The 25,212-nt window shown below is 42.8% G+C and overlaps 1 protein-coding gene across 1 annotated transcript; it reads left to right on the forward strand.

Moving 5' to 3' along the window:
- Window positions 1–6,307: 6,307 nt before the first annotated feature.
- On the forward strand, window positions 6,308–9,157 carry LOC137278917 (mucin-2-like). Its single transcript, XM_067811417.1, has 2 exons — window positions 6,308–6,457; window positions 7,763–9,157. Exons 1-2 carry the CDS (start codon window positions 6,308–6,310, stop codon window positions 9,155–9,157), a joined length of 1,545 nt encoding a protein of 514 aa, XP_067667518.1.
- Window positions 9,158–25,212: the final 16,055 nt, after the last annotated feature.

Here is a 25,212-nt window from a genome sequence, read left to right on the forward strand (position 1 = left end):
GGCCCCGTTTGTCTGTCAGCTTCTCTCTCGCTCTAATCACCCAACTCATAATTTGATATCAGATGTATGTATCTTCGTCCGTTATGTCTGTTGAACTATTTGCAAATGCAGGTCAAGGTTAGTGGACTTGAAAAATCTTCGTGCAATTTTGGTGAACCCTCAACACGTTATCAACTGACATATTGTCAATACATGAACGCATTTACGATCATCTACGATACGGAACTATTACTTCTCTGAGTATTCCATGCCGATGTTTATTTCCATGCCGATGTGATCTATGCTCCACGAGCGTATTGGTGATGCGTTGTGTTTCCCTCGGGTGAATCTAGAATAATTAATGTTCTCTATGAACAATGACTGCACGAGCACCATCTATACTGGAGACCCGTGAAGGTCCCGGGGTTGCATAGGCCTTCAGCAACCCATGCTTGCCTTAAAAGGCGACTATGTTTTTCGTAGGAGGCGACTAACGGGATCATGTGGTCAGGCTCGTTGACTTGGTTGGCACATGTCATCGCTTCCCAGATCGGGCAGATCGATGCTCATGTTGTTGATCACTGGATTGTCTGGTCCAGACTCGATTATTTACCGACCGCCGCTGGAATATTGTTGAGTGCGGTGTACAACTATACTCACTCACTCACTCTATACTGGAAATCAGGAATAGAGTGGTATCTTGAAATGAGTTTCCTTTCAGATGGTGTACGTGTTTTAATGGGCCAGTTATCGTTACGGATAAAATGTACCTACAGTTTCATTTAAAAAAAATACTCTATACATTTGCATAAATGAAACCAGGGTACTTAATTGAAAAAAAACACTATTACCTATTCCCGAAGAAAATCTTACTCTACATCCCTGACCAGATGCTCCACCCCTGACCAAATTCTACATCCCTGACCAAATCCTTCATGCCTGACCACATGCTACATCCTGACTAGTACCTGCGTCTCTGACCAGATACAAATCTCTGACCAGATCCTACAAAACGCAAAACATGTTGTTAATGCCAACGGAGATCCTTCGTCACTGACCACATCCTACATTCCTAACCAGATCCTACGTCAGTGACCAGATCTTACCTCCTTGACCAGACCCTACATTCCTGACCAGATCCAACACCCCTGACCGGACACTGCATCCCTGTCGAGATCCAACATCCCTGTCCAGATCCAATATCCCTGGCTAGACCCTATACCTTTGACCATATGCTGCACCCCTGACCAGATTTAACATCCCTGTTCAGATCCTGTATCCCTGACTCGACCCTATACCCCGACCAGATGCTACATCCCTGACCAGATTCTGCATACCTGACCAGATCCAACACCCCTGACTAGAATCCGCACCCCTCACCAATATCCTACATCCCTGACCAGATCCAAAACCTCTGACTAGAATCTGCACCCCTCACCAATATCCTGCATCCCTAACCAGATCCAACACCCCTGACTTGAATCTGCACCCTCACCAATATCCTGCATCCTTAACCAGATCCAACACCCCTGACGTGGGTCTGCACCCCTCACCAATATCCTACATCGCTGACTAGATGCTACGTGTACATCCTTGACCAGATCCTACATTACTGACCAGATGCTACGTGTACATCCTTGACCAAATCCTACATTACTGACCAGATGCTACGTGTACACCCTTGACCAGATCCTACATTACTGACCAGATGCTACGTGTACACCCTTGACCAGATCCTACATCGCTGACTAGATGCTATGTGTACATACTTGACCAGATCCTACATTACTGACCAGATGCTATGTGTACATCCTTGACCAGATCCTACATCGCTGACTAGATGCTACGTGTACATCCTTGACCAAATCCTACATTACTGACCAGATGCTACGTGTACACCCTTGACCAGATCCTACATCGCTGACTAGATGCTATGTGTACATACTTGACCAGATCCTACATTACTGACCAGATGCTATGTGTACACCCTTGACCAGATCCTACATTACTGACCAGATGCTATGTGTACATCCTTGACCAGATCCTACATTACTGACCAGATGCTATGTGTACATCCTTGACCAGATCCTACATCGCTGACTAGATGCTATGTGTACATCCTTGACCAGATCCTACATTACTGACCAGATGCTACGTGTACACCCCTCACCAATATCCTACATCCCTAACCAGATCCAAAACCTCTGACTAGAATCTGCACCCCTCACCAATATCCTGCATCCCTAACCAGATCCAACACCCCTGACTTGAATCTGCACCCCTCACCAATATCCTGCATCCTTAACCAGATCCAACACCCCTGACGTGAGTCTGCACCCCTCACCAATATCCTACATCGCTGACTAGATGCTACGTGTAGATCCTTGACCAGATCCTACATTACTGACCAGATGCTACGTGCACATCCTTGACCAAATCCTACATTACTGACCAGATGCTACGTGTACACCCTTGACCAGATCCTACATTACTGACCAGATGCTACGTGTACACCCTTGACCAGATCCTACATCGCTGACTAGATGCTATGTGTACATACTTGACCAGATCCTACATTACTGACCAGATGCTATGTGTACATCCTTGACCAGATCCTACATCGCTGACTAGATGCTACGTGTACATCCTTGACCAGATCCTACATTACTGACCAGATGCTACGTGTACATCCTTGACCAAATCCTACATTACTGACCAGATGCTACGTGTACACCCTTGACCAGATCCTACATCGCTGACTAGATGCTATGTGTACATACTTGACCAGATCCTAAATTACTGACCAGATGCTATGTGTACACCCTTGACCAGATCCTACATTACTGACCAGATGCTACGTGTACATCCTTGACCAGATCCTACATTACTGACCAGATGCTACGTGTACACCCTTGACCAGATCCTACATCGCTGACTAGATGCTATGTGTACATCCTTGACCAGATCCTACAATACTGACCAGATGCTACGTGTACATCCTTGACCAGATCCTACATCGCTGACTAGATGCTATGTGTACATCCTTGACCAGATCCTACATTACTGACCAGATGCTACGTGTACATCCTTGACCAGATCCTACATTGCTGACCAGATGCTACGTGTACACCCTTGACCAGATCCTACATTACTGTCCAGATGCTACGTGTACACCCTTGACCAGATCCTACATTACTGACCAGATGCTACGTGTACATCCTTGACCAGATACTGCATTCGTGACCAGCTGGTACAGGTACAACCTTCACCAGGTCCTACGTTCCTGACCAAATCCTTCGTTCCCGACATAGGATAACCGTTGCCAAAGAGTCCGGGAACTGAATAACTGCATAGAACATATGTCAGTGCTTCGCGGTGTACAGAATCCCAAGTGTCCAATGGTGTTCAAGCACGGCAGTTATTTGAGGGCTGACACATTATACGTGTCATGTAGCATACTGGGGTCACATTGGATAACATGCGTTCTTAGTGAAGACTAAACGAGTAACGACTGCATTTGGTGTGGTGGAGATGTTAAAAATCCTAAAATATTGGACATAGCATGACATCCCCGGTCATAATACATAGGGTACGAGATGCAGAGTGTTTGCATTCCTGAAAGTGTAGTAATGTTTCCAGTACTGACAGATATGCTGAACTCCCCTTCCAGGAATGCGTCCACTGCCCATGCACAAACACCCCGACAACGGCCTGCTGGGGGGCGTTTAGGCGGCCTGTCACACTGCACACTAGAATCGCCAGATCTTGACAGTGCTCAGACAAGGCAGTCGCCGTGATGGGCGGCTGAGACTCGCGCAAAAACCATTCAGTGATGTCGGGCTGTGCTATCGGTTCCTAACAGCAATTTAATTTATTTGTTTAAGGCACTGAGTCCATTACCCCATTGTTAAAATAAACTAAATGACACATATGTCAAATTCTGTGAGTAAGAAAATTAATCCTTTTTTGCATCTTATCACGTTTGCTTATATTTCATGATTTAAACTTGCGGAGATCTGTCGACGGAGTGTTTATCAACTGATTCTCAGCATACACCGGGCTTCATGTGCAGTGTATTACTGACAGATTCATAGGTGCCCAATGTCATTTAATTTACCATAACAGTCATACAAATGGATTATAATTCAACCAGCATATTTGTCGTCTAGTATGAGACTCTTCAACGCCTTCGAGACGATCTGTCACTAGCATACGAACTTCATACGAGTGTGTCTGGCTGAGTGAAACGTGCAATACCTCTCCACAGGGTACCTGCAGAAGACGGGAGATACTGGCACATAGATAAGACATACTTCATACAGTCTTCACCACTACGACACAGGACACGTTATACTTAGTGCATATAAGTTACATCTCTACCAATCCCAGCTTGATAAGGCCACATAGTGACATACGTGACATGCGTATTATTCTAATACTCTGGTTTAGCCTGAGTTTGTTAAAATGGCTTGGCGGATCAATTCAGCATATCTGCTTTGACTCATCTTCGCTTCTTCATCTTCTTCATTACACTTCAGTCCCTCGCGAAAGAGCCATCATATTGTGTCCTCATACGAGGTCGTAGAAGATATCATGTTATATTTCTGTGATTATACATTAACAGATTAATTGTTACCATGTGGGCTATACTGTGTATACCCTCTTTCTACCGGTCTTTCAATCAGGCCTGCTGAAACCTTGGTACTGTGAGCATGCAGCAACAACATCCTTGTACAGAGATCTCGACTTTCCTCAGGTACGTGTTGCAATCAGCTGTACATGGGATGTACTCCCATTCACAAACACTGGAGCATGTCTAGCTTCTCTGAACCACAACAGTGGGTTATACAAATAAATATCATCAAACGAGTGATCTTAATATGATGTTGAGGTGAGAAGCTCTTTACCCTGTCACTGACCAGAGCCTGCTGCCAGTTGCGACTAGTCAGTTGCGTTACATATACTTGTAGTTTATATTTGTAGTTTATAGAACATTGCTACTATTTCTTGGTGGAATGCTATGCAATAAATATTTTATCTTATCTTATACTTCTAAACTCAAGAACATGCCAATTTTGGCTCTAATTACGCCTGGCCCTTGTAGTTCCAGGGTTTGATACACACGCGTGATTGTCTGACAGATGATGGTAGATATTATCCCAAGGCTGCGACCATACATTAGGTGGCAACCGCAGTCGTTCTATAACACCTACAGCGGCAGACTCGGTATCAGTGGTAAGATAGCACAATTCAGCAAAGATATGACTCACGTTTATTGCCAGTATGGCTAATTTTTGATATACGAAATTGTTGAACTGGACACCGTTTACTTTTCTTTCCACAAGGTATGAATATCAGAGGTTGTATTGTAAGCAATGATCGTTTATGATTTAAGTGACAGGATATGTGTAATGCAGTGAACCCCCTCCCGGCTATCATAACAGTTGTATTGACACAGTATCATTTGACGGCGCTAGATATAACATGGACACAAAGATCCATGGGCGTTTACTCTTGCTTCCATCCATGCGGCATGACACCCCACCACTGAGCAGGTTTGATAAGCCCTGTCTTATGTTCTCTCTGGATAGAGACATGGAAACACCAAAATGGACTGCGTAAGCTAATTCTCTTGCAGGTAGACATGTAGACCGAAAGTGTGAACGCTCAATACAGGCGGCTTATATCACAGTTGAGATCCGTGAGATATACTTGTTCATCTTCAGCAGAAACTACACAGCGTATACGAAGCCAACTGATTGCAGGTTCCTCACACCCTGCACTATCGACTAGTATATAATGTGTATGTATTTTCTTGACATATATGACATGTATGTACATGTCACGGTGTTACAGGTATATGGACAGATACATAGGAAGCAAGATTATCTTCTGTAACATCGAAGTTCGTGTTCCTGGTAATACAGAAGTTGGCATAGATAAATTTACCATCTTTGTATGTATTACTTCTAATTGTAATTGAAAGAGTTTTCTGTTCACCTGGATTGAACATATTTCATATCTCTAAACACAGGCACAGACCCGAACCAAATCAGAGGCACATAGCAACAATGCGTCCTCTATATGATGCGTATCTTGTAACTAATCACCGATGCTGGTTTAAATTCCGTGTCAAATGTATGTCACATATACACAGTGTATGAAGACTTCATCACATTGGAGACGATTCAATGCAGAAATCATCTCGCAGTGATGTTCAACAACCATGGACGAAACCAAACCTTGCAGATGTCAGCTAACACAATCACTTCCCGCCAAACACTTTTATATTTTCATCACATTACTTGGCATGGCTTCAAAACAACACATGCCGTGCAACATTTCCCTAAGCGTACTGCAGGTGCGGTCAGCTCGAGTAAGCTCTATCAACAGCTTGGCGCTGGGGCTACCTATAGGTCCCAACCTCTCAGGAAAGGCCACACAGAGCGGAGAAAGTACCTGGAACAAAGTGGTGTTGGTAAATGCCACCTGCCCTTTAGCCGCTCAAGCAGTTGATGTAACGACCCCACAGGGGATCAAAAGCTCTTAAGGGGAACATCTCTGATTCTACCACAGGACGTTTGTAAGCTGTGCAGTCAGTGTCTCGTCCCCTGTAGTACATTGTGGCGTCGGTCGGAGTGGATTCTTGCCACTCAGACCATCTGGGAGGAGAAGACGGGAAACACGGAATTATTCTGGCATAAGCAGTGCAGGCTTTCATTTGGCATTTGTTTAGTTGCTTTATATTATGTCTGTACATCCCGCGGTTATGTTTAGAACAAAGGTATCCACGGTTCCATCACTACACACCTCCGTCACCACGTAACCCTCAAACCCACCACTACTGAGTTAATTGTTACCCTCAACCCTACCACTACTGAGATCATTGTTACCCTCACCCCTACCACTACTGAACTCACTGTTAGCTTCACCCCTACCACCACTGAGTTTATTCATACTCTCACCCCCACAACTACTAAGATCATTGTTACCCTCACCCCCACCACTACTGAGCTCATTCTTACCCTCACACCCACAACTACTGAGTTCATTGATACCCTCACCCCTACCTCTACTGAAATCATTGTTACCCTCACCCTACCACTACTGGGTTCATTGTTACCCTCACTCCCACCACTACTGTACTCACCGTTACCTTCACCCCCACTACTGAGTTCACCGTTGCCCTCACCCCTACTGCTACTGAGTTCATTGTTAGTCTCACCCCTACCACTACTGAGTTCATTGTTACCCTCGCCCCCACCACTACTGAGATCATTGTTACCCTCACTCCCACCACTACTGAGCATTGTTAGTTTCACCCCTACCACCACTGAGTTTATTCATACTCTCACCCCCACAACTACTGAGATCATTGTTACCCTCACCCCCACCACTACTGAGTTCATTCGTACCATCACACCCACCACTACTGAGATCATTGTTACCCTCATCCCCACCACTACTCAGTTCATTGTTGCCCTCACCCCCACCACTACTCAGTTCATTCATACCCTCACCCCTACCACTCCTGAGGTCACCGCTACCCTCACCCCTACCACTACTGAGTTCATTGATACCCTCACCGTTACCACTACTGAGATCATTGTTACCCTCACCCCCACCACTACTGTACTCACCGTTACCCTCACCCCTACCACTACTGAGTTAATTGATACCCTCACCCCTACCACTACTGAGTTCACCGTTACCTACTGCTACTCAGTTCATTGTGACCCTAACCCCTACAACTACTGAGTTCATTGTTACCCTCACCCCCCAGACTACTGAGCTCACTGTTACCCTCACCCCCACCACTACTGAGGTCATTTCTACCCTCACCCCTACGACTACTGAAATCATTGTTACTCTCACCCTACCACTACTGAGTTCATTGTTACCCTCACTCCCACCACTACTGTACTCACCGTTACCTTCACCCCCCACTACTGAGTTCACCGTTGCCCTCACCCCTACTGCTACTGAGTTCACTGTTAGTCTCACCTCCACCACTACTGAGCTCATTGTTACCCTCGCCCCCACCACTACTGAGTTCATTCTTACCCTCACACCCACCACTACTGAGTTCATTCTTACCCTCACACCCACAACTACTGAGATCATTCTTACCCTCAACCCACCACTACTGAGCTCATTGTTCCCCTCACGCCTACCACTACTGAGATCATTGTTACCCTCACCCCCACCACTACTGACTTCATTGTTACCCCCGCCTCCACCACCACTGAGTTCAATGTTACCCTCACCCCCACCACTACTGATCTCACTGTTAGCCTCACCCCTACCACCACTGAGTTCAGTGATACCCTCACCCCTACCACCACTGAGTTCAGTCATACCTCACCCCACCACTACTGAGATCATTGTTACCCTCACCGCCACCACGACTGAGATCATTGTTGCCCTCACCCCCACCGCTACTGAGTTCATTTCTACCCTCACCCCTGCTACTACTGAGCTCATTGTTAACCTCACTCCCACCACTACTGAGTTCATTGTTACCCTCGCCCCCACCACTACTGACTTCATTGTTACCCTCACCCCCACCACTACTTGGTTCATTGTGACCCCCGCCCCCACCACCACTGAGTTCAATGTTACCCTCACCCCCACCACTACTGATCTCACTGTTAGCCTCACCCCTACAACCACTGAGTTCAGTGATACCCTCATCCCCCCCACTACTGAGCTCATTGGTAGCCTCACCCCTACCACTACTGAGATCATTGTTACCCTCACCCGCACCGTTACTGAGTTCATTGATACCCTCACCCGTACCACTGCTGAGATCATTGTTATCCTTATTCTACCACCACTGAGTTCATTGTTACCCTCACCCCCACCACTACTGAGTTCGCCGTTACCCTCACCCCTACTGCTACCGAGTTCATTGTTACCCTCAACGATACCACAACTGAGTTCATTGTTACCCTCACCCCCACCACTTATGTTTAGAACAAAGGTATCTACGGTTCCAACACAACACACCTCGGTCACGACTGATTTCCATGTCACCCTCAAACCCACCACTACTGAGTTCCATCTTACCATCGACCCCACCACCACTTTGTTTCATCTTACCATCGACTCCCCCTCCACTTGGTTCCTTTTTACCATCGACCTCACCACCATTTTGTTCCATTTTCCCACCACTTAGTTTCATCTTACTATCGACCCCACCACCACTTTGCTCCATCTTACTATCGACCCCTCACCCCCACCACTACTAAGATCATTGTTACCCTCACCCCCGCCGTTACTGAGTTCATTGATACCCTCACCCCTACCACTACTGAGATCATTGTTATCCTTATTCTACCACCACTGAGTTCACTGTTACCCTCACCCCCACCGTTACTGAGTATATTGCTACCCTCACCCCTACCACTACTGAGATCATTGTTACCCTCACCCCTACCACTACTGAGATCATTGTTACTCTCACCCCTACCACTACTGAGATCATTGTTACTCTCACCCCTACCACTACTGAGATCATTGTTACCCTCATCCCCAACCACCACTGAGTTCATTGTTACCCTCACCCCCACCACTACTGAGTTCACCGTTACCCTCACCCCTACTGCTACCGAGTTCATTGTTACCCTCAACGATACCACAACTGAGTTCATTGTTACCCTCACCCCCACCACTTATGTTTAGAACAAAGGTATCTACGGTTCCATCACAACACATCTCGGTCACGACTGATTTCCACGTAACTCTCAAACCCACCACTACTGAGTTCCATCTTACCATCGACCCCACCACCACTTTGTTTCACCTTACCATCGGCCCCACCACCACTTTGTTTCATCTTACCATCGACCCGACCACCACTTTGTTCCATTTTGCCATTGGCCCCAGCACCACTTAGTTTCATCTTACCATCGATCCTACCACCACTTAGTTCCATCTTACCAACGACCCCACCACCATGCACCATCATGGTATCCTTTAGGGCAAAAGAAAGTACACATTTGACACTTGTCCCGCGACTGTGTTGATTACTCTGCTATGTGACTATGCGACCGTCCATGACTATTGGCACATCCATTAAACACCTACACCTGGAGAGAGAATCTTATTGATCAGATGCATGTCAGTCATACTTCCAACAAACACCTGCACCTGTAGAGAGAATCTTATTGATCAGATGCATGTCAGTCATACTTCCAATAAACACCTACACCTGGAGAGAGAATCTTATTGATCAGATGCATGTCAGTCATACTTCCAATAAACACCTACACCTGTAGAGAGAATATTATTGATCAGATGCATGTCAGTCATACTTCCAATAAACACCTACACCTGGAGAGAGAATCTTACTGATGTGATGCATGTCAGTCATACTTCCAACAAACACCTACACCTGGAGAGAGAATCTTATTGATCAGATGCATGTCAATGGCACTTCCAACAAACACCTACACCTGGAGAGAGAATCTTATTGATCAGATGCATGTCAGTCATACTTCCAACAAACACCTACACCTGGAGAGAGAATCTTTTTGATCAGATGCATGTCAGTCATACTTCCAATAAACACCTACACCTGGAGAGAGAATCTTCTTGATCAGATGCATGTCAGTCATACTTCCAATAAACACCTGCACCTGTAGAGAGAATCTTATTGATCAGATGCATGTCAGTCATACTTCCAATAAACACCTACACCTGGAGAGAGAATCTTTTGATCAGATGCATGTCAGTCATACTTCCAATAAACACCTACACCTGGAGAGAGAATCTTATTGATCAGATGCATGTCAGTCATACTTCCAACAAACACCTACACCTGTAGAGAGAATCTTATTGATCAGATGCATGTCAGTCATACTTCCAATAAACACCTACACCTGTAGAGAGAATCTTATTGATCAGATGCATGTTTGCGGCACGTCCTATGAACATCTACACCTGGAGAGAGAAACTGAGATTAACAACTAGTCTCTGAAATGAACATATTTTACTGTAAAATGTTCATAGTAAAAAACAAAATAATATAATGAAATGGAGACTTTCTCATTTACAGAGACTAAACGATTCTGCAGAGCGATAATTTCTCGCATTTTCCTCTACGTGTGCAAATATTCTTATCACCCATTACTGACACAATGCTGAAAGTGTATGTGACAGGACTTTTTATCGCCTGGTATAATCTGGTATAATTTCAGGATTTTAGACAAAAAGATATAACATTGATCACTGCAGTGTACATGAACATGTAGTTTGTTTCTCATACACGACACACATCCATCATATATATATTTATGATTGGTATTATCTACTGTATATTTTGACCGTACTTGTTTTCATTTGTATATTGCTGAACCTGAAGTGAAGGAAACCTAGACTTGGCACATTTTCTAGACTTGCGTAGGTTTGCTTGGATATATTTGCTTTAGGGACTATGGGACAGAGAAACATATTGATCAGATGCACGTAACGTTACCTATGGTGCCGCTTCAAATACTCCACTTTCAGATAGCCACGCCCTTTCTCTTTCACCCACTACCTGAGTTCTAGGATGTAGACACTGGACACTTCAAGCAACATACATCTACACAGCTTTCGAAATACTACAGGTCGCTATCATACTGCTCATCCACACATCCACAACCTTATCTGTTCTGTCTATTCAGAAACGAATTTCATTAATCTTTGATTAGAATTTATTTTCGTTTTTTGTTGCTCAAGTAAAAAGTGACGCTTAACGGACAGATAGTGCTTTATCTACCCACGTGCTTCTCCTTGTTAACATGTCTGGGTTTGGGGTGAACGCAGTCAACCTGAGCACATCCACTCTGTCATCAACAAACATCAAGTCGTGTTATGAAGATACATGTAGGTATGGAACAAGATCGTATAATGATAAAGGATGAAGAATGTTGCGATATCGCGGTGCCCGGGTTAACGAGATGTTGGGTGGTGGTGTTGCAAGTCGCTGGGTAAGATGATATCGTCTCGGCAATATGCAAGTTTCAACGACAGCAACAAATAGATGCAGATCATGCACAATAAACCCGCAGGGAACGACAGAAATTCTAAATAACAGGCATATGCACTGATCTCACACTGACTGTATGCCATATAGAGATACATTCGCATGTCCATGTTCTGGGTTACACAGACAGTGTGAGATGTTGCCAGTTTACCGTATTCTGGGTTATGAAAGTGTGACATGGTATTACAGAGACCCATTACACTTTCCCATTGACAGTTGCTGGTTTTCTAACCAATACATTCAGACATTCGAGACATTCAGAGACGCGGTTGATTTGAAGGAGAGCCATAAGTTCTGTTGTTTCAAAGTGATCGGCATTTACGTATCGAAACATATCCTTTAAACAGGAGTCACTTAGGTGACTTTTCGCAATGAGTCAGTGAAATAAACATGGATCCTTTATCTTTGAAAAACGAAAAACCCGAGCAACGCGTGACCGGGCTAAGTAATTAATGGAAGTGTCTGCTTTGCTACATGCATTTTGGTTACTGTTTTGTCTCAATCTAGTTGTCTAGTTTATTCAGTTTGGAAGTGTGCATTAGTGCATCTCTTGGGTCTTGGATGTCCCGTTTTGTAAAGCAGATCTGAAGTATACGAAAATGTGTAGATTACAGATGGCCACTGACCTCGGCAGATCGTCATGATGAGTTAACCATGCAGTTTGACTAAAATGGAATCAGAAGTTCTCGGCGCTTTTGTGTTTGAAGTAGCATGACATGCGGTTCTTAATATTTTACGCATAACTGTAAGAACCTTAGGTATGTTTTACATAGTAGAATGATAGAATCTTTTAATGTTTAAATTTCTTATTTTATTCCCATTCAACAGCTCTGCATAGTAAGCTTCGTAACTCTCAGTCTTCGTAACTCTCAGTCATAGTAAGTCTTCGTAACCCCTACTAATTGTCACACTGCATGCTTACAACACTTCTTGTCCCAGCTCACGGCCATTTCTGTTGTTCTACTGATTGGTCAAATTGCACAAAGATAACACAGGAACGTTTTGAAAACGTTTTAAAAACATTTATATTTGTTTTAAAAGCGTTAAAAACGTTAAGTAATGTCCTTAAATGGGATACTGTTTTCTGTTACTTGTTTCTATACCGGAAGCACTTCCTGACCCCGAAAACAGGCGAAATGTACTTGAATACATATGTTGTATCCACTACCATGAGTAAGTTCCACTGCAAATAGGCCGGAATCACACAATTAAATCACGTAGTTACAAATGATGAAATCTCTTAATATGTTCTGACGAAACTGCTGGGGCCTAAATAATCGTAAATAAGTTTCCAATTTCCCTAAGAAAGAAAGAAGGCAATATCCACTTTGTGCAAGATGTCACTTTATCTCTGATCAAGTGCAGAACATGAAAGAACAATTTCGATACAATGAGCACTTTATAGGTTATAGGACAAAATGTTATGCATGTCAGCTTCTTCTTTATTGTCTGGGCTGTTCCTTGCCCCTTCGTCAGTTGGATGCTAACTAACAGCTAAACAGGATATATATACTAGTAATGTACACGAAGCCAGAGTGGTGATTTTAAGTATGTATATGCAATTAAAACATAGCAGATGAAATGAGGATTAAAATATACAAAAGCTGGTATGGTGTTTATACAATGGATTAATCAATAGAAGCCAATGTATTTGATTGGTGTACAATAGTGGGGGGATGATAGACTAACAATTTACAAAAGCTAAGATACTAAGGGTGGGATGATGATTTAACAGTGGATTAGCACATGATTGGCAAACAACAACCATCATAGCATCGAACGTCCATGATTGGCAAACAACAACCATCATAGCATCGAACGTCCATGATTGGCAAACAACAACCATCATAGCATCGAACGTCCATGATTGGCGACGACGCAAACTCTCAGAAGCGATCAACATCAAGAGATTAGCCCCACAGATGAACAGAGACCAACGGGTTCACCTACCCAATGCCTGGGAAATCAATTAGACGCAAGTCTGGCTCGACTGTGTGGAATGTTCCATCACAAGGCATAAGCATTTCAAATCACGAACTATGAAGGATCGTTTCAGTAACGTATGGCCTTTGATGTATAATTATTGCATTTTTAAATGAATTAGATTTGTTAACTGATTTCTAAATAGATGAATATTTTGTGATTGGACGTTTAGATGAGTAACTCAGATTGTTAGTGGCAGCACCATCAAGGGGTGTTAAAGTAAAATTATTGTCACGGTAAATGTACATTTTTTTAATCGTAGTTTGAAATCTACATTTGGAATTTTAGAGACAGATGCTAGTTTTTTTTCCAAATTACTGTGATGTTCTAGTTGGTTTTATTGTTCGTCCTTAACAGATTTTTATAATTGACATGTATTTATGGTGAATTTACAACTTTGGTGAACACAACTTTAGCCCATTATATTGCTAATTACTTGAACCATTACAGACGAAGGGGTGCACAAAGGAAGTGAAAGCTGATTGGATTGAAGATGAAATTTTTTTCTGCTAAGAAGGAGCAACTTTGTCTGTCTGTCTGTCTGTCTGTCTGTCTGTCTGTCTGTCCCTGAATCACATTAGTTTCCCCACTGCCAAGCCATCTCTTCAGTGCTAAAACCCTTAATAAAGCCAGTCTACATTTCCTCAGGCTCGGGTTTTGAATCTCTTGTCTTCCTGGGGCTTCTTTTCAATTTATATGGGCTTGTTTGTTACTATCAAAATCATATATATTCAGGACTACGCCTTAGTTTGGGAACAACCTTGTCTTCTGTCATTCTAATAACGGAATGTAGATTTCTGTGAATATATTTGGTAAGGTTTATAACATCACAAATCTTCCGCCAATGTGTAATGGAAACGGTTTTTAACATTTATTTATAATGTTCGTACTAGGGCACTGTCACTTTTCCGAGATGTAATTCGATGCAAGAGGTTAAGGATTTGATGAAATAGTTGACTAAACAGCAGCTGAGAGTGTTCGACGTACTAATTAAATATAGCAATACCATTTGTCACTCTGTTTTTAATTAATTTATTTATTTTGGGTTTGTTTTTTTTCGTGTTTATATGCCTGCGCGGCCTGGTCCCTTCGTTTATGATATTAAGCTGAGGAATTTCGGCATTTGAGTAGAGATGTTTGGATAATGATACATTAGATTAAATACTGAAAATATGTTTGTTTCGACTGCTGAGGTCCTGGGCCCACTTGCACAAAACGACCTTAGAGCTACAATCATTGTAAGTACTTAAGATCGCGATCTTAGGCTTCGGCTACAATCGCCATCCACTTGCACAAAGCGATTGTAGGCTAAGATCATTGTAAGTTACAATCAAAACTTACAATTGGTCGGAACCAATTGTAAGGAGCTAAGATCATTGTAGTCAGTAGCAAAATGGCGTTCAAGTTGGTGTCAGTTTCACGCAAATAATTAGCTTTACGTTTGGGGATTGCTTTTATATTGCATAAAACTGTATGGTTCGCCTCGACACTTCAACAACACGGAGAATGCAACATCGATTTAACGTCTGAAATATCGTTATTTGAGGTAGTGAACAACATCAGTATCGAGTCGATATCATAGAGTACAATTCTCACCCGATTCAGTGTTGGAAAAAGTATGAACACCATACCTTTTTGATAAACAAGGAAAGGATAGTAGAAAAAATAGAGAATAAACCCTGAGGTACGAGTGATTATACATGTTACCTTCCACGTTATCGCTTCCTTCTTCAATGTTATCATTTCCTTCAAAGATTTGTGGGTTGGGGTTTTGGGGGTCTTTTTTGGTTTTTTTTGCTTTGTTTTGATGAAGAATCTGCAAGGTGTGATTAAAGAAGTGATCTCATTTGCGTGCAGTAACCAGTTCCACGTTTTATTTGCGCTGCATGCTATGCGGACTTGAAGACAACTGTAGACAGGAGTCGAGTTTAAGAAATTTCTACCTCCAACGTTGAAGACTGCGATCTAAAATCCATGCTGTCTTAAGATCGTGTTTGTGCAAGTGGATTAGGGCAATTGTACGGTGATTGTAAAGTTGATTGTAGGGGCCTAAGATTGATTGTAACTAAGATTGCTGGAGGCCCACAGCGTGACATTGTTTCCAAGCGTCGCTCTCTCCCTTGCTGCTGGCTTCACAGATGCGTGATGTGGAAAGGATGAGGACAATAGCCACGAAGTCTTTCGAAGGTCTCGTCTCCAACAGAGACATTCCATTGGTATGAAACCGATCAACTCAGTTTAGTCAAATCTGTAATCCCCTTAAAGCCAATATATGCTATTATTTTACCCACGTTGCTTCATATTATTTTGACAGAGCGAGGCACACCGGTTAATGCCAATATCCTCAAAAATCGTACCCCAAACGCCATACAGAAAGAGTACACCAAGTGCCAGTTCGTACTTGAAACACAGGGAAATCGATGGACAATGGCGGGCACTTCCATAGTTCAGTACCGCATGATAGGTACATGTAATTCTAAATTTGAAGAGATATACAGCATTATTACCAAAACGTACAGAGCATACGACTAACTTATCAATTAACGATAATGTTTCCTGTATTACAAATCAATTAAATTCGGGCACACTCCTTCTTCAGAGTCTATTATAATTAATTATGCCAAATGTGCTGACAACCTCCCTGAATCCCTCATCATCATAATACGCATTATCAAATGGTGGGCCAGGCGTCTCATAACATATATCACTCTGTTATGTGTGATTAGTTATAGCATTCACTAGAATTATCAGTCTGTCAAATGTGTATATTTATACTGCTAAATGTGTATGATTATAGCATACACTGGAATTATCACTGTGCAAAATCATTTTGACTGTATGTTTATTAGCATTCACTGGAATTATCAATCTGCAAAAGACACACAAATTAACTGAATTTGTTTTTTTAAGTAATGCTTTAAAAGCAAAGATGCTTCTTCAGAAGATTTTTTTCTTTCGTGCCAGAGAAGAGCAGACTAAGTTCAAGTTAAATAAACTGTAATATCACTCCTCAGTGTTCAAGTTGCATTTTCTGAAATCCAGAAATCATTTTAAAATGTGTGACAACAATATCATCATGGAAAGAGTAGTTACGGTAAGTATAATAGATGAGTCAATCCTTTAAAAAAAACCAAGCGCTCAGATTGAACATGTGGACTTTGGTACGCACTCTGTAACTGTAATGTTAGCATTCTCAATACAACAGAGGCAGTGGGGTAGCCCAGGCGTTCGCTCGTCAATCCGAAGGCCCGGGTTCGACTACCCAGTGGGTACAGTGGCCCATGTCTTGTGTTCACCATCGAATGTTGCTGGAATCTTACTAAAAGCAGCGTAAACTAAATCTCACTCACTCACTCACTACAATACCTTCGGTAACTACGTTAAGCGGTAATAGAGATTGATAAAGAACATGGGGACAGAAGATATAGTTTTAGTTGCAGAACTACAACCTTGCTTCATCATGGATTATTGGGTAAATGTGTTTCAACTATGATGTTGCTATTGTCAACGTTCGATAAATGTGGATTTAAGAAATAAAGTAGAACACATGTAATACTGTTATACTATACTTAACAAAAGATGTCGGAAGGTACATTTTTGTGCTTTACAAAACAAGACAATAACCTAGTTAAATGGCTATGTTAAGGTACTGGTTTAAATGTATATTTTCGGATAATATGAAAAGAAAACAATACCATTTTCAAATGATTACGGTAATGTGATTCGCGTATAAACTGTTCTATACGGTATACAACTTGTACGGGGAACAGAAAGTTTTATATCATTATTCAAATACTTATTCATGTCGGTGAAACATCAAAATACAAATGTTGGCCGTTGTAACCTATTCCGTGAGCGTGTATCTGAGGTACATCTACTAGATTGCTGTTTAATCGACGGACTACCGTAAAATACCGAGTAAGAGTTACAGACCTATATCATCGTTGCTCGGAATAATTGCATAAACAAACGCTCGGAACTGAAGACAGAGACTGACAATATTCAATATACACATTTATGGAAACATGGAAAAGAGATTGATTTGTACATGACACTCATAAAAGTTCAGCAGCTCACGATGTATGTATTGTGTAGAGACATCACTGGATGGTGCTAGGAATAATCGGTTATCTAGAGCTTACAGTGGTAGGCAATTCGAAAAGTGCTTCAGGATCGTAGGAATATTTCAAGCTTAACGCTAGCATGTTCTAGATGGTAATTACAAAGAAGTAACAACTTAGACCATACAAGATTAAAGCTAAAATGAAAGGAAAGGAAAGAGCATGGAAACCCAAGATGTTATAACCCACAGCTCTACCCGTTTGTAATTATCATTGTTTTCTAAAGATAAACTTTCAAGATGCTCCATGTCCGAGGAAGCTGGAAAAGAGCATCGCAGTCAGGATGGAGTTTTGACAGGTAGAACAGATAAATACTGACTGGATCCTTGGATGACTCGTTCTCGTATATTCTGACATCTGAATAGTCCTTGTCATAGACTAAATCATTTCAATAAGTTTCCTTAAAACTTCATTTATTCAAACAATCTATTTGTTTCAATCTAAGTCCAAAGTGCACCGAAATTCTATCCCCTTTGTCTATGTAATGTATTCGGCAAATATTCGGTGTATCCCCTCTTATCATAAACCCCCCTCCGGGCAGGACCCTTAATTCTCAAACGCTATCAATACATGTCAATTAACACCTCCCTACGTCGGCGAATCTTACGTATGTACATGTGCATGGGCCTGTGATCTTACACAATGTGACGTAATGGCCCTGTGTATAAAAACCTGACTGATATGGTCAGTCGACAGACCAACCGGCGAGACCATCCAGCGAGACCAACCGGCGGGACCATCCAGCGAGACCATCCAGCGAGACCATCCAGTGAGACCATCCAGCGAGACCATCCAGCGAGACCAACCGGCGGGACCATCCAGCGAGACCAACCAGCAAGACCAACCATGGAGACTAGATCATCGACAGAAGTGGGCGGATTGTGCGGGTAGTCGGGGTGTCGGCCAAGGCCGTCGCCCCACCTACGACTACGTCGACGACGAAGAATCGCCGTCGGACTTCTGAATGTGTGTAAGTGACAGAGCGGGTCTCCACATCGGGATCATTGGCCATTCAGTCCCGATGTGCGTTCTGTCACATGTTTACCACTGTATTTACCATTTTGACCATCCTTCGACCAAACAGTAATAAAATATGGCTGCCGCTGTCTTCATCTCTAACGCCGACTCATGTCCTCCCTGTCTCTTGTCCACCATCCTAAACTACCACCCGAGAGTGACCACGACGGACGCTCTTGGACAGATGGTGGAGAAATATCCAGTTTGCTGTGACTCACGCACGATTCCCCTACCCTAACTCGCAGCAAAGCAACTGGTAGTTTAGAAATGGTGGTTGACAAGAGCAGCGTCAACGTCGGGCACCATCTTGGCGGAAGAACGAAGACATCAGACAGTCAGCCGACCCGACGGTCATCAGCGAAACAGCAGCTCATAGCCGGCAAACCTCAGCACTTCCAGCAAAGTCATCGACAACAACAACAACAACAACCAGACCCAGTAAAGTCATATTATCGAGTGAGTACAACAACTTTCAACACCACTCTTCAAGATCATGTCATCAAGACTCAAGATTCTTCATCACGTGCTTCACATTGTGTTCGTGTGACAATTTATGTGAACTTTTCTTCGAACTTTCTCACAACTTTTGTGTTTATACGTTTCCCTCGGACATTCTTGTACATGTCAGGTATGTCAATCTTCTCCAGCCATTGTTTCATATGTATTTATATGTGTCATATTTTTCATCTACTGAGTACGTATTGCTATCTGTATGTGATGTTATGAGGCGTACATCTTTATTAGATTAGGTTTTTGAAGTCGGTTAGGCTCTTACATTACTACACATCCTTGCATATACACATTTAATGCAGATCAACGCTATCTGCGGGTTCCGAGTCGTCCCACTCAAATCAGACTCCCGGTTTCAAGGATTTTTCTAACAATTTGTTCCTCTATAACTATTACTATGGACAATAGCTTATAACGAGCTATGCAATACTGTAATTATTCTTCGTGAAAACGTCTAAATCTTTTTATGTGGTAAAAGCAGTCGTAGAAGTATAATAAGCTATGTCTCTCCAAGCTTATTTGATGGAGACTGTTTATCCAGTCTACATCCTACTTCTTCGTTTTGCCAACGTGCTTTTGTGCCTAGTTATGATACCGGCGAAAATTTAGTATCCATGTGCATAATACTTTCTATGGTAACTGGCACACAATATACAATTCGCTGAAATATCTACGAGCCAATTTCACTTGAATTAATTTTTCATCAACTTTCGGTTTAGACCTTTGAAGTTGGTTAGGTTTGTTTGTTTTTTTCTCATGCCAATTCTACTTTTAGTGCAGATCACATCTACATCTGCTAGCCTTGTCGAGTCTAGGCTCACCAATATAAGACTCCCAATTTCAAAGATCTTACTGTTGTCATGAAAATATTACATTCAAATGCAAACGACGACGCATTACGCACATTCTGTTTTTGTTCCTGTAAGTCATATGTGTACTTATCAGTCAGGTATTCCGACTGTATGGGTGACCGCGAGCAGGAGTTTGCCGCTCGGTGGAAACGTCCAATGTTTTATTTGTACGAGCTGGATAGCCGCTCACCTGTGTTTTTGTTAACGGCTGGAATCTCCGCTGACCTGTATTTTGTGTATAAACGTCCAGTATTGTTATTGTTATGTTTCGCCTGACTAATGTTGACAATTCGATTCATATATTACGTTGACGTTCCTGTATATCTTATCTAATGCCATTACGATTATATGACTTATGATCAATGCCTCTACCAGATATTGTCAACGCGTCAACGTTTCATGCAGTTTACCGTATACTTGTACATCCAATATTGTCATTATTTTCAAAAGGTGCTTTTGAGGACAAAAGCTCCACGACGTTCAGGGGTGTTGTCATAGACTAAATCATTTCAATAAGTTTCCTTAAAACTTCATTTATTCAAACAATCTATTTGTTTCAATCTAAGTCCAAAGTGCACCGAAATTCTATCCCCTTTGTCTATGTAATGTATTCGGCAAATATTCGGTGTATCCCCTCTTATCATAAACCCCCCTCCGGGCAGGACCCTTAATTCTCAAACGCTATCAATACATGTCAATTAACACCTCCCTACGTCGGCGAATCTTACGTATGTACATGTGCATGGGCCTGTGATCTTACACAATGTGACGTAATGGCCCTGTGTATAAAAACCTGACTGATATGGTCAGTCGACAGACCAACCGGCGAGACCATCCAGCGAGACCAACCGGCGGGACCATCCAGCGAGACCATCCAGCGAGACCATCCAGTGAGACCATCCAGCGAGACCATCCAGCGAGACCAACCGGCGGGACCATCCAGCGAGACCAACCAGCAAGACCAACCATGGAGACTAGATCATCGACAGAAGTGGGCGGATTGTGCGGGTAGTCGGGGTGTCGGCCAAGGCCGTCGCCCCACCTACGACTACGTCGACGACGAAGAATCGCCGTCGGACTTCTGAATGTGTGTAAGTGACAGAGCGGGTCTCCACATCGGGATCATTGGCCATTCAGTCCCGATGTGCGTTCTGTCACATGTTTACCACTGTATTTACCATTTTGACCATCCTTCGACCAAACAGTAATAAAATATGGCTGCCGCTGTCTTCATCTCTAACACCGACTCATGTCCCCCCTGTCTCTTGTCCACCATCCTAAACTACCACCCGAGAGTGACCACGACGACCGCTCTTGGACAGTCCTGATTAGATGGATTACTGCCTTGCCAGTTCTTTGTTTGCTCAGCCGAAGTGAAGGTAAGAAAATGTTTGTCGTTATCGTCGCGCTTCAGTTGAAGTGTCGATTTAGTAAACCTTCTCCAACCCTCACGTCCCCGCCTTCCCAGAAAGAAACATAGATTGAACCAAACCATTTCTTGAAGCCTGGTTGGGTCAGTACTCTCTAAATCCCCAAAGTATCCTGACAGTTTGTCCATGTCTCCTCTCTCAATGCAAGGTTTGTGCTGGAGAGATCTCCCTCCATCTGTGAAGTAGGCTTTACAACGAGATTCGAACATACTGTTTGCGTTTGTAAATTCTTTATCCGCCATAATGTTTATGTTCCGCGAGAAAGGTGGATCTCTTAGAGTACGATGGACTGCAGCTCATAATGATCTAAGTGTGCTAGGGGTGGGAAGCTCCGCCTTCTTTGTGCGGTACTCAGCATATAATTTTCTTAATATTTTCGCCAGTTCTTCCGCTTCGACTGATTTTAGATCAATGTTGATATTACGTCGAGATGCCCAGTCTAAAAAGCAATAAAAATATGCTTTGTAAGAAAAAAATGTGGCGATTATATCTGGCTCATGAATTACTATATCGAAATTGTTACAAAATTAGGCTTCGCGTCAAAGCTCACCAGTGAATGCCTTGGTCCCCCAGCAAGTTTCTTTTTTGGTATTTGCTGATTTCCCTTCCATCTGGAGTTCATCAAGAGCCTCTTCATCCAAATCGCTGCCGGTTTCACTGATATGCGATTTGTCGCCCCAAAGGGAATCGGTAGGTGCACGAAGCGCCCTTTCCATCTCACGAACCGACGCTGCCGTACCAGCACAATCAGACGCCATCTTGTATTGTCAGCGTTCGGCGCATCAAAGCTGTCCACGCGCCCATTATGACGTCACTTGACAACAGAACTGATAGTGGCCCGTCGTTAAGGTTGAGCGGTCCAATATCATTTGCAGCGGCCCGCAAATTTCTGATAATAGGAGGTCCGTATCATGATAATTCCATGTATTTTAGCAATAATATATGACAAACAACCATAATGTGTTACATAACTTTTACAAGAAATATATGGAAACTTCTAAGGGCCACTCCTATTGCAAATCGTACTTTGTTTCATTCTTTAATACTTAACCGTTTGTTGCAGTTTGTTTTGTTGTGGTGAACTATGGCCTGTCATTTTGATTTTTTTTTTCAAGTTTTGAATGACAGGGAGGCCCAAAAAAGGAAAATACAGGAAATAGTCCACTGCAGTCCTGGATAAAGGATGTGATGCGATAACTTGTGGCATGTTGTTACGAGAGTGTGTTTACTGTAGACTGTGTTATTGATTAAGTGATAATTGCTGTTTGATAATTGGTTATGGCTATACCAGGGCTGAGGTGACCGCTATTGCCACTGGTTTAGCCCTTTCTCCATGACAGAAGACAAAAGATGAACCCTTTTTTCCTTGCAGTGGTTTTACGGCTTTTTTAGACGTTCACCCGATTTATCAGTGCGACGACCTTATCTTCAGAAATCCAGAGAGCGCGTGTTACATCGGAGGAGACGGTTTCCAAGTCCATTTCTGAGCTTGATAACACCCTTACTTTAAGTCTAATCCACAACGTATTTACAATGTGGATAAAAGGTGCTTGTAGATAATCGCACCCCTCCTGTTGCCACCGGTCTGTGTGACAACTCCACGCTCTACTACTTCAAGTACAACAGTTATAGAGAACGATAATGCAGCTGGTACGCCCATCTTTCATGGTAAAATGATGGCGGATGAACTTCTTGAAGGATCCACTCCGGAGACAGATGGAACTGACTCGGGATGGTCGGACAGCACAATATTCCATCATTACTTACAGGATCATTTCCTCAAGTATTCTGTTGCCGCGTCTGTCCTCTTCTCGTCATGTATGATGGCCACAAGACTCACATCTCCATACTTTCATCAACTGGGCAAGACAACACCGTGTTGTATTGTTTGTTCTCCCGGTACATATTATCCACGTGTTGCAGCCGATGGATGTGGGGTGTTGTGGACCTTTTCCTCGGATTTATAACAACCTTTGTCACAAGTACTTAATGTATTTAACTCGCTTTCGCTGGTTTATTACGTTTTGAAACATCTCATTGTAAGATAAATGGTAACTGACAGACGCTCGTTTAGTAATCTCTGTATATCAGCTATACGGCCGCAATCTGTAAATAATCGAGTCCGGACCAGACAATCTTGTGATCAGCAATGGGGAACCGATGACATGCGTCAACCAAGTCAGCGAGCCTGAGCACCTGATCGATCCCGTTTGCGACAATCACAGTCGCCTTATTGTTGGAAGCATGGGTTGCTGAAGAACTATTCTACCCCGGATCTTCACGGGTAAAACTGTAGAACAAAGAGAATGGTATGATGGTCGTCTCATTCCTGTTCAACAAAAGTCAATTTTGAATTATGACCTATTTGGTGGTAAAACATGCACCAGCTGGGAAGGGAATACTTATCCACACTTTATTCAAGATTAATACAGGGCAAATCTTATAAGATTTGTCCTGTATTGCTACACCAACTTCTGAATGCCTTTGCAGAATTGTGAACTGGAACATTGTCCCAGAGGAATAAATACCTTAAGTGACTTGTCCTCCACGTTTCACCTCGATATTTTCAGGCAGCTGACTCGGCTGATTAGCATAATTATGCAAAATTAAAGGTCTAAAGTTTCCACCTGTAGCGTTTTTTGGGAATCCAACTGACAGATCACATTTTGCGATCGTCGGAGGAGACATAAGATTTGAAGAGGCAAACTCAAGAAGTACAAGCACACATGGTCATGAGCAGAATGTTCTAAAATTTATTGCTGTATTGAATGTTTACTCTGCTAACTCCATACCTCCTCTGCCATCTCTCTCTCTCCCTCTCTCTCTCTCTCTCTCTCACTGTGTGTGTTTGTGTGTGTGTGAGAGAGAGGGACAGAGAGAGAGAGAGAGAGAGAGAGAGCGCTAGTGTGTGAGTGTGTAGGCTTTCCTTAGTTCGGGAGACAATAAGCTGTCTGGGTTTTCCATTCTATCTATGTAATGCAGAATGTACCTCGCTTTTTTGTCTTTATTTATGACAGATACGAGAACGTTGATGCTTATGTTATCCAACATGTAATTGCAAGTGAAGCTGATTTAACTTAGTAGCCGACCATGTGATATCCTAAGGGGTGGGACTCGTTAATAATAAAGTGTTTTGAAGATAAATTTGCCCTTAGGTCATGAAAACGTGTTCTCATTATAAGAAAAAGTACTTGTTTGTCTTGAAGCGCTGTTAAAACATTCCGTGTCAAACAAAACTGCCAGGCCTAAATGTGTGGTCCGTCATACCAGCATGTACGCAGATGGGTATA

Source organism: Haliotis asinina, chromosome 3 (assembly GCF_037392515.1).
Source record: "Haliotis asinina isolate JCU_RB_2024 chromosome 3, JCU_Hal_asi_v2, whole genome shotgun sequence".
NCBI lineage: Eukaryota > Metazoa > Mollusca > Gastropoda > Lepetellida > Haliotidae > Haliotis > Haliotis asinina.

Coding starts and splice junctions, on each gene's coding strand:
- LOC137278917 (XM_067811417.1), top strand. CDS start 6,308: ATGCCGTGCAACATTTCCCTAAGCGTACTGCAGGTGCGGTCAGCTCGA. Junction 6,458..7,762: donor CCTGGAACAAAGTGGTGTTG/GTAAATGCCACC, acceptor CTCACCCCCCAG/ACTACTGAGCTCACTGTTAC.